The 17,701-nt window shown below is 45.2% G+C and overlaps 1 protein-coding gene across 43 annotated transcripts in view; it reads left to right on the forward strand.

Moving 5' to 3' along the window:
- LOC143134327 (uncharacterized) overlaps positions 1–17,701 on the forward strand; it is a 51,234-nt gene that overhangs the window by 32,452 nt on the left and 1,081 nt on the right. For 34 of the 43 annotated variants that reach the window (XM_076294606.1, XM_076294605.1, XM_076294618.1 and 31 more), the window contains 20 exons: positions 128–373; positions 1,075–1,188; positions 1,883–2,128; positions 2,909–3,181; positions 4,341–4,483; positions 4,575–4,639; positions 4,739–4,896; positions 5,129–5,269; positions 6,054–6,299; positions 7,006–7,116; positions 8,720–9,645; positions 9,762–9,826; positions 9,926–10,056; positions 10,187–12,126; positions 12,243–12,307; positions 12,407–12,537; positions 12,668–15,480; positions 15,599–15,663; positions 15,762–15,892; positions 16,021–17,639. In XM_076294606.1, the coding sequence (XP_076150721.1) occupies positions 128–373; positions 1,075–1,188; positions 1,883–2,128; positions 2,909–3,181; positions 4,341–4,483; positions 4,575–4,639; positions 4,739–4,896; positions 5,129–5,269; positions 6,054–6,299; positions 7,006–7,116; positions 8,720–9,645; positions 9,762–9,826; positions 9,926–10,056; positions 10,187–12,126; positions 12,243–12,307; positions 12,407–12,537; positions 12,668–15,480; positions 15,599–15,663; positions 15,762–15,892; positions 16,021–17,639 (9,629 nt within the window). The remainder of the gene's footprint in view (positions 1–127; positions 374–1,074; positions 1,189–1,882; positions 2,129–2,908; positions 3,182–4,340; positions 4,484–4,574; positions 4,640–4,738; positions 4,897–5,128; positions 5,270–6,053; positions 6,300–7,005; positions 7,117–8,719; positions 9,646–9,761; positions 9,827–9,925; positions 10,057–10,186; positions 12,127–12,242; positions 12,308–12,406; positions 12,538–12,667; positions 15,481–15,598; positions 15,664–15,761; positions 15,893–16,020; positions 17,640–17,701) is intronic. The other 9 variants (XM_076294626.1, XM_076294621.1, XM_076294647.1 and 6 more) reach the window with 9 other exon arrangements.

Raw genomic sequence — 17,701 nt, forward strand, 5'->3', positions numbered from 1 at the left:
TTCACATGCTCTGGTTCAGCAGTATGATCACTGTGGGGAAAAATGTGTTTAGCAGAGTTATCTTCAGCATCAAGATTAATTTTATCCAGAACCTCAACCCCAGAATTAACATCAGTCTCTACCATAGGCTCCCCCTCAACACCAGCACAATCATCAACATCAGTACCCATCACAACATCACCTCAACCATCTCCTTCAACATCACAGTCTATGACACTATCTCCATCCTCATCATCAGTAACCATAACAACACAGGCTTCACCATCAGTCTCTATCTCTGCTTCCTCTACACCTGCAGCTACATCTCCAACATCTGCTTCAGAAGCCACCACATCCCCCGTACCATCAACACCAAATCCCACATCATCATCAGGTACACCACAAACGAATGCTACCACATTTACATTCACAAATGGTCAGTCATCACATAGAGTATCTATTTTTATTTCATAATTTTCTGTTTATTATTGGTGCCTTTGTGACATACATCCGTTGTGCATAATTTAGCATTGTACATAACTTGGAATCTTTAGAAGAATTTCCATAATGTACAGTTTTCCTTTTCAAAACTATAACCAAGGTTGGCATAGTTTTATTTCTATCTTCATCTTCAATAGTATTTTCTCATTTATAACACACTCTCATTATGCAATTTGTACAGCCACATTCTACTTAACTCGAGTGGCCAGAATGAATTATTCCCATATGAGGTCAAACACAGGCATTCTAAACAGCTGATTCCTCATAGATGGAACTCAAACTTTTTAGAAAGGCAGCTCACCAGAAAAACAGGGTGTTTCTCTTTCTGAATGTATACATTTCTTGAGTGTATTATCTTCATATATATAACATCAATAATACAAAGCGTCCCAACTTCAGCACTAACGACAACCTCTACCATAGACTCCTCCTCAACACAAGCACAATCATCAATATCAGTACCCATGACAACATCACCTCAACCATCTCCTTCAACATCACAGTCTATGACACTATCGCCATCCTCATCATCAGTAACCATAACAACACAGGCTTCATCATCAGCCTCTATCTCTGCCTCCTCTACACCTGCAGCTACAACCTCAATATTTCCTTCAGAAGCCACAACCCAAATAATCTCAACACTAAATGCCATATCAACATCAGTAATGCCAGAAACAAATGCCACAACACTGACATCCACAAGTGGTTAGTCATCCCGTATTTGTTTTGTTCATTATTGTGCCTCTGTAACCTGTTGTTCACACATGAGAACTGAACATAACTTGGTGTCCTCAGGAGAATTTGATTTGACAAGCATCCATTTTTTAAGTATGCCCAAGATTGAGGTAGATTAATTTCTAATATACTTTACCATTGAAAATGAAACTTCTTTTCAATGAAATTATTTTTTTTTGTCAAATTCTAATGAACAGAATCAACTGTTACCATGAAAGATGAAACAAGCATTGCCAACAGCTGATTCCGCACAAAATAACTCTACCATTTTGGGATGGCAACTTCCTACAATAACACTGATAGTATTTTAGATAGATAGATGGTTTATTCTTTGTTTTGATTCACATAAAAACAAGATTGTGTTTCACACATCAGCCAGCAATCAGTGCACAACAATCAAGACCAATCAATTATGCTAACGCTAAAGTTTGTATGTCTAGCTTAAAACAGAACTAGGACTGGTGAAAATGCAATTAAAATATGACATAAAATAGATAAATAAGTTGGTTTGATAAATAAAGAGTCCATTCAATTTAATTCACATGCTCTGGTTCAGCAGTATGATCACTGTGGGGAAAAATGTGTTTAGCAGAGTTATCTTCAGCATCAAGATTAATTTTATCCAGAACCTCAACCCCAGAATTAACATCAGTCTCTACCATAGGCTCCCCCTCAACACCAGCACAATCATCAACATCAGTACCCATCACAACATCACCTCAACCATCTCCTTCAACATCACAGTCTATGACACTATCTCCATCCTCATCATCAGTAACCATAACAACACAGGCTTCACCATCAGTCTCTATCTCTGCTTCCTCTACACCTGCAGCTACATCTCCAACATCTGCTTCAGAAGCCACCACATCCCCCGTACCATCAACACCAAATCCCACATCATCATCAGGTACACCACAAACGAATGCTACCACATTTACATTCACAAATGATCAGTCATCACATATCTATTTTTATTTCATAATTTTCTGTTTATTATTGGTGCCTTTGTGACATACACCAGTTGTGCATAATTTAGCACTGTACATAACTTGGAATCTTTAGAAGAATTTCCATAATGTACAGTTTTTTTTTTCAAAACTATAACCAAGGTTGGCATAGTTTTATTTTTATCTTCATCGTCAATAGTATTTTCTCATTTATAACACACTCTCATTATGCAATTTGTACAGCCACATTCTACTTAACTCGAGTGGCCAGAATGAAATATTCCCATATGAGGTCAAACACAGGCATTCTAAACAGCTGATTCCTCATAGATGGAACTCAAACTTTTTAGAAAGGCAGCTCACCAGAAAAACAGGGTGTTTCTCTTTCTGAATGTATACTGTACATTTATTGAGTGTATTATCTTCATATATATGTCCATCCATATATAACATCAGCCAGCAATCAGTGCACAAGAGTCCAATAAATTATGCTAACACTAAAGTTTGTATGTCTAATTTAAAACAGAACTAGGACTGGTTAAAATGCAATTAAAATATGACGATAAATAGATCAATAAGTTGGTTTGATAAATAAAGAGTCCATTCAATTTAATTCACATTCTCTGGTTCAGCAGTATGATCACTGTGGGGAAAAAGGTGTTTAGCAGAGTTATCTTCAACATCAAGCTTAATTTTATCCAGAACCCCAACCCCAGAATTAACATCAGTGTCTACCATAGGCTCCCCCTCAACACCAGCACAATCATCAACATCAGAGCCCATCACAACATCACCTCAACTATCTTCTTCAACATCACAGTCTATGACACTATCTCCATCCTCATCATCAGTAACCATAACAACACAGGCTTCACCATCAGTCTCTATCTCTGCTTCCTCTACACCTGCAGCTACATCTCCAACATCTGCTTCAGAAGCCACCACATCCCCCGTACTATCACCCAATATCATATCAACATCAGTAACAACACAATCAAATGCATTAACAAATGGTTAGTCATCACATATGTATTTTTATTTATTATGTATTTACTTATTTATTATTGGTGCCTTTGTGACATACTCCCGTCGTGCGTAATTCAGCACTGTAAACATAACTTGGAATCCTTAGTACGGTCATCAACATCAGTTGTACCTCAAACAAATGCTACAATACTCACCTTCACAAATGGTTAGTCATAGTCATAAAACGTGTAAACATGATTAATTTTGCCAACACATGTTGTGTTTAAATTAGGGCTGTCAAAATAACTGATTAATTTCGATTAATTAATTTGAGAAAAAATAACTGATTAAAAAAATTAGTGCAGATTAATCGATTCCGTATGACCTTTGACCCCGAGCCATTCTAGTCAGTAAAAATTAGACTGTAAAATGAAGGAGAGAGAAGAAAACGTGCTGCCTGGATCATTGATTGGAACATTTACTTTTAAAAAACGGCCTGATGGTGTTGATAAAAAATAAAGTGTTGAAAATAAAGTCCTCTGCAATGAAATGCCTTGTATGTGAAAAAAAAACTTCTTCCGGAAGCACTTTTGAATTTATTTCCTCAGCATATTAGGTCATATCATAGATTATTATGGCAATTATTTGAACAGTTGAGTTTTAATGTCACTAATGCTGAAGAGTTTTTGAACTTTAATGTCACTGATTATTCAATGATTCATTTAAATTTAAATATTTAAAATACTTTCACAGCAAAAATTATATATGCGATTAATTTAGATTAATTAATCACAGAGTATGTAATTAATTACATTAATTTTTTTAATCGATTGACAGCCCTAGTTAAAATGATTAAATGTGCTCTAAACAAAACTTGGAAAACATTTGGAGAAAGCTGATCTGTCGAATATCTGTCCTTTCCAAATTATACTCAAATTCAGGGAGGTTGTCTGAGATCAATCATATCAATGAAATCAATATCAATCTAATATGAAATTAGAAATGTTTCAGGAAAATGTACAGCCAAAAGCCATTTAATACTTACTAGTAATCATAATAAAATATTCTCATTTTTAAGATGATTTATAGGCATTGCCCATTTCTGACGCCTCACAGATGGGGGATCTAGCTTTGTAGGACAGCATCTTCTTAGAATTACAGAGTATTTATCTTTCGGTATACCTACAATCTTGTCAATAATTGCAGTTCACCAAACAACAACTACTCCAGCACCCATCCCAGAGCCTGAAGTCATATTGGAATTCAAGCTGGAGAAGACATTTAAACAAGAGCTGCAAAATGCCTCTTCAACAGAATTTGTACAGTTGGCTGCTCAAGTGTCCCAAGCGGTACTATGATCACTTCTAAAAGTAGATTTTAATGTCTGCTATATCTTCTGTAAATCTCACCATTAACCTGCATAAAATTGCAAATTTACAGCTAGATGCAGTATACGCTGCAAAGTTTGGATCTAGTTTCAATCGTACATTAATCAAAGGCTTCAGGTACAGTGAAACATAACAATTATTCCTCAATACATAATAAAACACATTTGTTGTTAGACTACTGTGTCTTTATACTAAAAACCTTTTCATTTTTTTCAGACAAGGATCTGTCGTTGTGGATTCTGTACTGATTTTTAACAATGTAAACTCTGTTCCTGACACTGGAAATGTGACTGGCACTCTGGTAGAAGCCGCTTCCTCCAACACTACAGGCTTTTCTAGCCTTGGTGTCAATACAACCAGTATAAAAGCAGAACGTAAGGATTTTGTGTGAAGATTTGCAAATGATTAGGCTATTTTTTCACTGTTTGAAGTGCTCTAGCTTAGTATTGTCAACTAGAGTACATCCAATTTCAAAGTCACTTAAATTCAAATTGGAAGGGCAATATATATCACGACAGAATTGAAGAATTCACTGCACATCAAGATTTCCATGACATCATGAGTTGAGTATTTATTTTAGTTGAACATTGTGTTTTTATTTTCTAGAAGTTTTTAGGGCAACGCCAACTGAAGCTCCCCAAACAATGGTAGAAACTTCGACTTCAGCCTCAACCTCACAGCCTGAAACAATAGCTGCCACAATAACGCCAACATCAAGCCCATCAAGTCTTGTGACATCTGAAAGTGGTAAATACTGAAACTCATTTCCCAGTGCATAATAGAGCGTATGTTAATTCAATTTAAATCTACCTGAAAATATACTCAATATGAAATGATCCTTTAGCACTTTCAGATCAGTAAACAATAAGGTCAGTCCATTTTGACCAAAGAGAAAGATGATTGATTGGAGCATATTATAGGGAGAATATTATCTCAGTTATAAATAAAATTTAGGTATGGTTCATCCCTGTATATCGTCTTTTCGTTAATCTGCTGTACTAGTGCAATGCCCATTCAAAACATCCTATTCCTGTAGAAAACCTGTGTAAGAAAAACATGGGGCACGCCACGACGAAATGAGTCTAGTGTTGCGGAAATCCATTTCGAGATATAGCGATTGGAATGCAGAGAGGGTCGAAAAATTACTAAAATATGTATTTTCTCATTTGACCATGAACACATTTCTTAACCTCTTATCTATTACTCATTGACATATCTTATTGTAAAACGACCTAGAAATATGATTTTCTAGGCCAAATGTGCAGGCTGTGCATTACATTTTTCATAAAGTTGACGTTTTTCTTCCTCGTTCAGATGCTCAGTTGTTCTTTTAGGGGCAGCCGTGGCCTACTGGTTAGTGCTTCGGACTTGTAACCGGCTAAATAAAGAGTCCATTCAATTTAATTCACATTCTCTGGTTCAGCAGTATGATCACTGTGGGGAAAAATGTGTTTAGCAAAGTTAACTTCAACATCAAGATTAATTTTATCCAGAACCTCAACCCCAGAATTAACATCAGTCTCTACCATAGGCTCCCCCTCAACACCAGCACAATCATCAACATCAGTACCCATCACAACATCACCTCAACCATCTCCTTCAACATCACAGTCTATGACACTATCTCCATCCTCATCATCAGTAACCATAACAACACAGGCTTCACCATCAGTCTCTATCTCTGCTTCCTCTACACCTGCAGCTACATCTCCAACATCTGCTTCAGAAGCCACCACATCCCCCGTACCATCAACACCAAATCCCACATCATCATCAGGTACACCACAAACGAATGCTACCACATTTACATTCACAAATGGTCAGTCATCACATACAGTATCTATTTTTGTTTCATAGTTTTCTGTTTATTATTGGTGCCTTTGTGACATACACCCGGTGTGCATAATTTAGCACTGTACATACTGTAACTTGGAATCTTTAGAAGATTTTCCATAATGTACAGTTTTCCTTTTCAAAACTATAACCAAGGTTGGCATAGTTTTATTTCTATCTTCATCTTCAATAGTATTTTCTCATTTATAACACACTCTCATTATGCAATTTGTACAGCCACATTCTACTTAACTCAAGTGGCCAGAATGAATTATTCCCATATGAGGTCAAACACAGGCATTCTAAACAGCTGATTCCTCATAGATGGAACTCAAACTTTTTAGAAAGGCAGCTCACCAGAAAAACAGGGTGTTTCTCTTTCTGAATGTATACATTTCTTGAGTGTATTATCTTCATATATATAACATCAATAATACAAAGCGTCCCAACTTCAGCACTAACGACAACCTCTACCATAGACTCCTCCTCAACACAAGCACAATCATCAATATCAGTACCCATGACAACATCACCTCAACCATCTCCTTCAACATCACAGTCTATGACACTATCGCCATCCTCATCATCAGTAACCATAACAACACAGGCTTCATCATCAGCCTCTATCTCTGCCTCCTCTACACCGGCAGCTACAACCTCAATATTTCCTTCAGAAGCCACATCCCAAATAATCTCAACACTAAATGCCATATCAACATCAATAATGCCAGAAACAAATGCCACAACACTGACATCCACAAGTGGGTAGTCATCCCATATTTGTTTTGTTCATTATTGTGCCTCTGTAACCTGTTGTTCATACATGAGAACTGAACATAACTTGGTGTCCTCAGGAGAATTTGATTTGATAAGCATCCATTGTTTTAAGTATGCCCAAGATTGAGGTAGATTAATTTCTCACATACTTTGCTACGAAATGAAACTTCTTTTCAATGAAATGATTTTTTTTCTGTTAAATTCTAATAAACAGAATCAACTGTTACCATGAAAGGTGAAACACGCATTGGCAACAGCTGATTCCACACAAAATAACTACTATTTTTGGATGGCAACTTCCTAAAATATCACTGACAGTATTTTAGATAGATAGATAGACAGTTTATTCTTTCTTTTGATTCACATAAAAACAAGATTGTGTTTCACACATCAGCCAGCCATCAGTGCACAACAAAAGACCAATAAATTATGCTAATACTAAAGTTTGTATGTCTACCTTAAAACAGAACTAGGACTGGTTAAAATGCAATTAAAATATGACTATGAGAACTGAACATAACTTGGTGTTCTCAGGAGAATTTGATTTGACAAGCATCCATTTTTTTAAGTATGCCCAAGATTGAGGTAGATTAATTTCTTACATACTTTGCCATTGAAAATGAAACTAGCCACTGTTTAGCTTGGGATTTCTCAGGAACAGAGGTGTGTAGAAATACACGGTTTGCACCCACTGAGAGCTTAAAGTCTCACCTTTTAAACGAGCCATTGTATGTGTTCATAGCTAGAACACAGAATATTCTGTGGCTCTACAAAAATCGTCAACAATTATCAAGATTACTGGCACTCTGGGCCAAAGCTTCCGAAAACAGCGCGGCATTCAATGAGTTAATGGAGAGGACCCGGAAAGCATTATCTTTATGTAACATGCTGTTAGTGTATTTTGACATCGTAAACACTGTCTAACAAGAGTGAAAAGCAGTTTGCAGTAAAGCTACTATTTATTGGCTAAATGTTGGTCCGTCCTCTATCTCTTGGTGCCCTACGCACAGTGCGTGATGCTTATGGTGGTAGCGGCAGCACTGATCAGGCAACTTTATAAACTGAAATTTTTCGCCTACAAGCTCCTCACTTTCCTCTCCATCTTTAGCTAACTCCATAGACAATAAAATAAACTCTCAGGCTTGCGGCTTCATGTTTTGCGGCTTTCGTTACATGACATCAACCCCCCACAAAGGAAATAGGTAAACTGTGTTAATATTTCGTAACGCTTTATGTATTTCAAAATTAATTGCGGCGATTAACGTGTTGATTTTGACAGCCCTAGAAATTAGTATATAGTTTGACCGGACCTAACTGTTGTATAACACTCGCTATTCAAAACAGGAAATCTGACTCAGATCGGACCAATTTTAAACAGACATGGGCTATGAATTACGTCTGGATTGAATACGATTCTCAACTAACCCTTTTCAATTGTGGTAGTAAATCTCTGTAGATCTTAGCTTCATCAATGCCTGCCATTGAGGATTATGACCTCTTTGAAAAAAATAAAAATGTGTTTTTATTATTTAATGTATCAAATGTAATATGACTCAACCCTTTGACTCGTCATTTCTTTCACCCTAGATGTTTCGACGATGGCTACTGCCCCTACAACTGCTGCTCCCACAGATTCCCCCACAGCTACTGCTGCCTCTACAACTGGTGCCCCTACAACTGCTGCTCCTACAGCTGCCTCTACAACAGCTGCCCCTACAACAGCTGCCCCTACAACTGCTGCTCCTACAACAGCTGCCCCTACAACTGCTGCCCCTACAACAGCTGGCCCTTCAACTACTGCTCCTACAACAGCTGCCCCTACAACTGCTGCCCCTTCAACAGCTGCCCCTACAACTGCTGCTCCTACAACAGCTGCCCCTACAGCTGCCCCTTCAACAGCTACCCCTACAACTGCTGCCCCTTCAACTGCTGCCCCTACAACAGCTGCCCCTCCAACTGCTGCCCCTACAACAGCTGCCCCTACAACTGCTGCCCCTACAACAGCTGGCCCTTCAACTACTGCTCCTACAACAGCTGCCCCTACAACTGCTGCCCCTTCAACAGCTGCCCCTACAACTGCTGCTCCTACAACAGCTGCCCCTACAACTGCTGCCCCTACAGCTGCCCCTACAACAGCTGCCCCTACAGCTGCCCCTTCAACAGCTACCCCTTCAACTGCTGCCCCTACAACAGCTGCCCCTACAGCTGCCCCTACAACAGCTGCCCCTTCAACTGCTGCCCCTACAACAGCTGCCCCTACAACAGTTGCCCCTTCAACTGCTGCCCCTTCAACTGTTGCCCCTACAGCTGCCCCTACAACAGCTGCCCCTACAGCTGCCCCTTCAACAGTTGCCCCTACAGCTGCCCCTACAACAGAACTAAATACTGATGCAGCGAGTGGAGATGAAGGCAGCCTCAATCTGGGTTTTAGTCTCAGTCGGACGTTCACTTCCGACCTTTCTGATCCAACCACAGCTGCATTCAAAGCACTTTCAACAGAAGTAGTGGCAAATGTACGCAATCCATCTATTAAACTGATAAAGATTATCATTTGAATTTTCAAATATGTAAAATCCCCACTTTGATGCTTTCATTAATATCAAAATTCTATCCTTTTTTGTGAAAACAGCTGAATGCAATTTATCGAGCACAATTTCCGAGCACATTCCTGCGCTCCAGGGTCCTAAGCTTTGCGTAAGTATGATTAGAAGAAAATACTTTGGGTTCTGAATTCATGATAGAAGTCAGATGTTGTTTATATTGTCATTTACTGTATTGCTTGTGTTTTTTCAGGTCAGGGTCAGTCGTTGTTTCCTCAGAGATTGTGTTTCAAAATAGAGCTTCAGTTCCAGCTACTAGCAGTGTTGAATCGGCTTTGAGCAACTCAACTACCCTGAACCTAGTACAAGGCACCATCAGCGCAAGTAAGTTTTGTGACAAGATTAAGTAAAAGAACTAAACCAAATTAATTTCACTAAACTGGTCATTCATTTCTCGTGTCTGTGTTGTTTCATTTACATAAACATTTCCAATACCTCTTTTCACCCCAAATAGGTTCTTCTACAGCTTCCTCTACAGCTGCGCCAACAGCTGCTCCTACAACTGCTGTTCCTACAACAGCTGCCCCTTCAACTGCTGCCCCTACAACAGCTGCCCCTTCAACTGCTGCCCCTATAACTGCTGCTCCTACAACAGCTGCCCCTTCAACTGCTGCCCCTACAACGGCTGCCCCTTCAACAGCTGCCCCTTCAACTGTTGCCCCTTCAACTGCTGCCCCTACAACAGCTGCCCCTTCAACTGCTGCCCCCACAACAGCTGCCCCTTCAACTGCTGCCCCTTCAACTGTTGCCCCTACAACAGCTGCCCCTTCAACTCCTATCCCTTCAACTGCTGCCCCTACAACAGTTGCCCCTTCAACGGCTGCCCCTTCAACAGCTGCCCCTACAACAGCTGCCCCTACAGCTGCCCCTACAACAGCTGCCCCTTCAACAGCTGCCCCTACAACAGCTGCCCCTTCAACAGCTGCCCCTACAACAGCTGCCCCTTCAACAGCTGCTCCTACAACAACTGCCCCTACAACTGCTGCCCCTACAGCTGCCCCTACAACAGCTGCCCCTACAGCTGCCCCTTCAACAGCTACCCCTTCAACTGCTGCCCCTACAGCTGCCCCTACAACAGCTGCCCCTTCAACTGCTGCCCCTACAACTGCTGTCCCTACAACAGTTGCCCCTTCAACTGTTGCCCCTACAACAGCTGCCCCTTCAACTACTGCCCCTACAACAGCTGCCCCTACAACAGCTGCCCCTACAACTGCTGCCCCTACAACGGCTGCCCCTTCAACAGCTGCCCCTTCAACTGTTGCCCCTTCAACTGTTGCCCCTACAACTGCTGCCCCTACAACAGCTGCCCCTTCAACTGCTGCCCCCACAACAGCTGCCCCCTCAACTGCTGCCCCTTCAACAGCTGCCCCTTCAACTGCTGCCCCTTCAACTGCTGCCCCTTCAACTCCTATCCCTTCAACTCCTGCCCCTACAACTGCTGCCCCTACAACAGTTGCCCCTTCAACAGCTGCCCCTACAGCTGCCCCTTCAACAGCTGCCCCTACAACAGCTGCCCCTACAACTGCTGCCCCTACAACAGCTGCCCCTACAGCTGCCCCTACAACAGCTGCCCCTTCAACAGCTGCCCCTACAACAGCTGCCCCTTCAACAGCTGCCCCTACAACTGCTGCCCCTACAACAGCTGCCCCTTCAACAGCTGCCCCTACAACAGCTGCCCCTTCAACAGCTGCCCCTACAACTGCTGCTCCTACAACAGCTGCCCCTACAACTGCTGCCCCTACAGCTGCCCCTACAACAGCTGCCCCTTCAACAGCTACCCCTACAACTGCTGCCCCTTCAACTGCTGCCCCTACAACAGCTGCCCCTACAGCTGCCCCTACAACAGCTGCCCCTACAGCTTCCCCTTCAACAGCTGCCCCTTCAACAGCTGCCCCTACAACTGCTGCCCCTACAGCTGCCCCTACAACAGCTGCCCCTACAACTGCTGCCCCTACAACAGTTGCCCCTTCAACTGCTGCCCCTACAACAGCTTCCCCTTCAACTCTTGCCCCTTCAACTGCTGCCCCTACAACAGCTGCCCCTTCAACTGCTGCCCCTACAACTGCTGGTCCTACAACAGCTGCCCCTTCAACTGCTGCCCCTACAACAGCTGCCCCTTCAACTGCTGCCCCTACAACAGCTGCCCCTTCAACTGTTGCCCCTACAACAGCTGCCCCTTCAACTGCACCCCCTTCAACTGCTGCCTCTACAACAGCTGCCCCTTCAACAGCTGCCCCTACAGCTGCCCCTACAACAGAACTAAATACTGATGCAGCGAGTGGAGATGAAGGCAGCCTCAATCTGGGTTTTAGTCTCAATCGGACGTTCACTTCCGACCTTTCTGATCCAACCACAGCTGCATTCAAAGCACTTTCAACAGAAGTAGTGGCAAATGTACGCAATCCATCTATTAAACTGATAAAGATTATCATTTGAATTTTCAAATATGTAATATCCCCACTTTGATGCTTTCATTAATATCAAAATTCTATCCTTTTTTGTGAAAACAGCTGAATGCAATTTATCGAGCACAATTTCCGAGCACATTCCTGCGCTCCAGGGTCCTAAGCTTTGCGTAAGTATGATTAGAAGAAAGTACTTTGGGTTCTGAATTCATGATAGAAGTCAGATGTTGTTTATATTGTCATTTACTGTATTGCTTGTGTTTTTTCAGGTCAGGGTCAGTCGTTGTTTCCTCAGAGATTGTGTTTCAAAATAGAACTTCAGTTCCAGCTACTAGCAGTGTGGAATCGGCTTTGAGCAACTCAACTACCCTGAACCTAGTACAAGGCACCATCAGCGCAAGTAAGTTTTGTGACAAGATTAAGTAAAAGAACTAAACCAAATAATTTTCACTAAACTGGTCATTCATTTCTCGTGTCTGTGTTGTTTCATTTACATAAACATTTCCAATACCTCTTTTCACCCAAAATAGGTTCTTCTACAGCTTCCTCTACAGCTGCTCCTACAACTGCTGTTCCTACAACAGCTGCCCCTTCAACTGCTGCCCCTACAACAGCTGCCCCTACAACTGCTGCTCCTACAACAGCTGCCCCTTCAACTGCTGCTCCTACAACAGCTGCCCCTACAACTGCTTCCCCTTCAACAGCTGCCCCTTCAAATGTTGCTCCTACAACTGCTGCCCCTTCAACTGTTGACCCTACAACAGCTGCCCCTTCAACTGCTGCCCCTTCAACTGTAGCCCCTACAACAGCTGCCCCTTCAACTGCTATCCCTTCAACAGCTGCCCCTACAACTGCTGCCCCTTCAACAGCTGCCCCTACAACAGTTGCCCCTTCAACTACTGCCCCTACAACTGCTGCCCCTACAACTGCTGCCCCTACAACAGTTGCCCCTTCAACAGCTGCCCCTTCAACAGCTGCCCCTACAACTGCTGCCCCTACAGCTGCCCCTTCAACAGCTGCCCCTACAGCTGCCCCTTCAACAGCTGCCCCTACAACAGCTGCCCCTACAGCTGCCCCTTCAACAGCTGCCCCTACAACTGCTGCCCCTACAACTGCTGCCCCTACAACTGCTGCCCCTACAGCTGCCCCTTCAACAGCTGCCCCTACAACTGCTGCCCCTTCAACTGCTGCCCCTACAACAGCTGCCCCTACAGCAGCTGCCCCTACAACAGCTGCCCCTTCAACTGCTGCCCCTTCAACTACTGCCCCTACAACAGCTGCCCCTACAACTGCTGCCCCTTCAACTGCTGCCCCTTCAACAGCTGCCCCTACAACTGCTGCCCCTACAACAGCTGCCCCTTCAACTGCTGCCCCTTCAACTGTTGCCCCTACAACAGCTGCCCCTTCAACTGCTATCCCTTCAACAGCTGCCCCTTCAACTGCTGCCCCTACAACTGCTGCCCCTTCAACAGCTGCCCCTACAACTGCTGCCCCTACAACAGCTGCCCCTACAGCTGCCCCTTCAACAGCTGCCCCTACAGCTGCCCCTACAACAGCTGCCCCTACAGCTGCCCCTTCAACAGCTGCCCCTACAACTGCTGGCCCTACAGCTGCCCCTACAACAGCTGCCCCTACAGCTGCCCCTTCAACAGCTGCCCCTACAACTGCTGCCCCTACAACAGCTGCCCCTACAGCAGCTGCCCCTACAACAGCTGCCCCTACAACAGCTGCCCCTTCAACTGTTGCCCCTACAACAGTTGCCCCTTCAACTGCTGCCCCTTCAACTGCTGCCCCTTCAACTACTGCCCCTACAACTGCTGCCCCTTCAACTGCTGCCCCTTCAACAGCTGCCCCTACAACTGCTGCCCCTACAACAGCTGCCCCTTCAACTGCTGCCCCTTCAACTGTTGCCCCTACAACAGCTGCCCCTTCAACTGCTGCCCCTACAACAGCTGCCCCTTCAACTGCTATCCCTTCAACAGCTGCCCCTTCAACTGCTGCCCCTACAACTGCTGCCCCTTCAACAGCTGCCCCTACAACTGCTGCCCCTACAGCTGCCCCTTCAACAGCTGCCCCTACAGCTGCCCCTTCAACAGCTGCCCCTACAACAGCTGCCCCTACAGCTGCCCCTTCAACAGCTGCCCCTACAACTGCTGGCCCTACAGCTGCCCCTACAACAGCTGCCCCTACAGCTGCCCCTTCAACTGCTGCCCCTACAACTGCTGCCCCTTCAACAGCTGCCCCTACAACTGCTGCCCCTACAGCTGCCCCTTCAACAGCTGCCCCTTCAACAGCTGCCCCTACAACAGCTGCCCCTACAGCTGCCCCTTCAACAGCTGCCCCTACAACTGCTGGCCCTACAGCTGCCCCTACAACAGCTGCCCCTACAGCTGCCCCTTCAACAGCTGCCCCTACAACTGCTGCCCCTACAACAGCTGCCCCTACAGCAGCTGCCCCTACAACAGCTGCCCCTACAACAGCTGCCCCTTCAACTGTTGCCCCTACAACAGTTGCCCCTTCAACTGCTGCCCCTTCAACTGCTGCCCCTTCAACTACTGCCCCTACAACAGCTGCCCCTACAACAGCTGCCCCTACAACTGCTGCCCCTTCAACTGCTGCCCCTTCAACAGCTGCCCCTACAACAGCTGCCCCTTCAACTGCTGCCCCTTCAACTGTTGCCCCTACAACAGCTGCCCCTTCAACTGCTATCCCTTCAACAGCTGCCCCTTCAACTGCTGCTCCTACAACTGCTGCCCCTACAACAGTTGCCCCTTCAACTGCTGCCCCTACAACTGCTGTCCCTACAACAGTTGCCCCTTCAACAGCTGCCCCTACAGCTGCCCCTTCAACAGCTGCCCCTACAACAGCTGCCCCTACAGCTGCCTCTTCAACAGCTGCCCCTACAACTGCTGCTCCTACAACTGCTGCCCCTACAACAGCTGCCCCTACAGCTGCCCCTTCAACAGCCCCTTCAACAGCTGCCCCTACAACTGCTGCCCCTTCAACTGCTGCCCCTACAGCTGCCCCTACAACAGCTGCCCCTTCAACAGCTGCCCCTACAACTGCTGCTCCTACAACAGCTGCCCCTACAGCTGCCCCTACAACAGCTGCCCCTTCAACTGCTGCCCCTACAACAGCTGCCCCTACAGCTGCCCCTACAACAGCTGCCCCTTCAACAGCTGCCCCTACAGCTGCCCCTACAACAGAACTAAATACTGATGCAGCGAGTGGAGATGAAGGCAGCCTCAATCTGGGTTTTAGTCTCAATCGGACGTTCACTTCTGACCTTTCTGATCCAACCACAGCTGCATTTAAATCACTTTTAACAGAAGTAGTGACAAAAGTATGCTATCCATCTATTAAACTGATAAAGATTATCATTTGAATTTTCAAATATGTAATATCTCCACTTTGATGCTTTCATTAATATCTCAAAATGACATTCTTTTTTGTGAAAACAGCTGAATGCAATTTATCGAGCACAATTTCCGAGCACATTCCGGCGCTCCAGGGTCCTAAGCTTTGCGTAAGTATGATTAGAAGAAAATACTTCGGGTTCTGAATTCATGATAGAAGTCAGATGTTGTTTATATTGTCATTTACTGAATTGCTTGTGTTTTTCAGGTCAGGGTCAGTCGTTGTTTCCTCAGAGCTTGTGTTTCAAAATACAGCTTCAGTTCCATCTATTAGTAGTGTGGAATCAACTTTGAGCAGCCCAAATGCCCTGAACATAGTACAAGGCACCATCAGAGCAAGTAAGTTTTGTGACAAGATTAAGTAAAAGAACTAAACCAAACTAACTTAACTAAACTGATCATTCATTTTTTGTGTCTGTTGTTTCGTTTACATAAACATTTTCAATACCCTTTTTCACCCAAAATAGGTGCCCCTACAACTGCTGCCCCCTCAACAGCTGCCCCTACAACTGCTGCCCCTTCAGCTGCTGCCCCTACAACAGCTGCCCCTTCAACAGCTGCCCCTTCAACTGCTGCCCCTACAACTGCTGCACCTACAACAGCTGCCCCTTCAACTGCTGCCCCTACAACAGCTGCCCCTACAACTGCTGCCCCTTCAACAGCTGCCCCTTCAACAGTTGCCCCTTCAACTGCTGCCCCTACAACTGCTGCACCTACAACAGCTGCCCCTTCAACTGCTGCTCCTTCAACTGCTGCCCCTACAACAGCTGCCCCTTCAACAGCAGCCCCTACAACAGCTGCCCCTTCAACTGCTGCCCCTACAACAGCTGCCCCTTCAACTGCTGCTCCTACAACAGCTGCCCCTACAACAGCTGCCCCTTCAACTGCTGCCCCTACAACTGCTGCTCCTACAACTGCTGCTCCTACAACAGCAGCCCCTACAACAGCTGCCCCTTCAACTGCTGCCCCTTCAACAGCTGCCCCTTCAACCGCTGCTCCTTCAACAGCTGCCCCTACAACTGCTGCCCCTACAACAGTTTCCCCTTTAACTGCTGCCCCTACAACTGCTGCCCCTACAACAGCTGCCCCTTCAACTGCTGCTCCTACAACAGCTGCCCCTACAACAGCTGCCCCTTCAACTGCTGCCCCTACAACTGCTGCCCCTACAACAGCTGCCCCTTCAACTGCTGCCCCTTCAACAGCTGCCCCTTCAACCGCTGCTCCTTCAACTGCTGCCCCTACAACAGCTGCCCCTTCAACTGCTGCCCCTACAACAGCTGCCCCTTCAACTGCTGCCCCTACAACAGCTGCCCCTTCAACTGCTGCCCCTACAACAGCTGCCCCTTCAACTGTTGCCCCTACAACAGCTGCCCCTACAACTGCTGCCCCTTCAACTGCTGCTCCTACAACAGCTGCCCCTACAACAGCTGCCCCTACAACTGCTGCCCCTTCAACTGCTGCTCCTACAACAGCTGCCCCTACAACAGCTGCCCCTACAACTGCTGCCCCTACAACAGCTGCCCCTTCAACCGCTGCTCCTTCAACTGCTGCCCCTACAACAGCTGCCCCTTCAACTGTTGCCCCTACAACAGCTGCCCCTTCAACTGCTGCCCCTACAACAGCTGCCCCTTCAACTGCTGCCCCTACAACAGTTGCCCCTTCAACTGCTGCCCCTACAACAGCTGCCCCTTCAACTGTTGCCCCTACAACAGCTGCCCCTACAACTGCTGCCCCTTCAACTGCTGCTCCTACAACAGCTGCCCCTACAACAGCTGCCCCTACAACTGCTGCCCCTACAACTGTTGCCCCTACAACAGCTGCCCCTACAACAGCTGCCCCTTCAACTGTTGCCCCTACAACAGCTGCCCCTACAACTGCTGCCCCTTCAACTGCTGCTCCTACAACAGCTGCCCCTACAACAGCTGCCCCTACAGCTGCCCCTACAACAGAACTAAATACTGATGCAGCGAGTGGAGATGAAGGCAGCCTCAATCTGGGTTTTAGTCTCAATCGGACGTTCACTTCCGACCTTTCTGATCCAACCACAGCTGCATTTAAAGCACTTTTAACAGAAGTAGTGACAAAAGTATGCAATCCATCTATTAAACTGATAAAGATTATCATTTGAATTTTCAAATATGTAATATC

The sequence above is a fragment of the Alosa pseudoharengus genome, unplaced genomic scaffold (genome assembly GCF_046254945.1).
Source record: "Alosa pseudoharengus isolate Yale_2024_CS ecotype anadromous, Long Island Sound unplaced genomic scaffold, YU_APseudo_1.1 YU_APseudo_1.1_scf_2, whole genome shotgun sequence".
NCBI lineage: Eukaryota > Metazoa > Chordata > Actinopteri > Clupeiformes > Clupeidae > Alosa > Alosa pseudoharengus.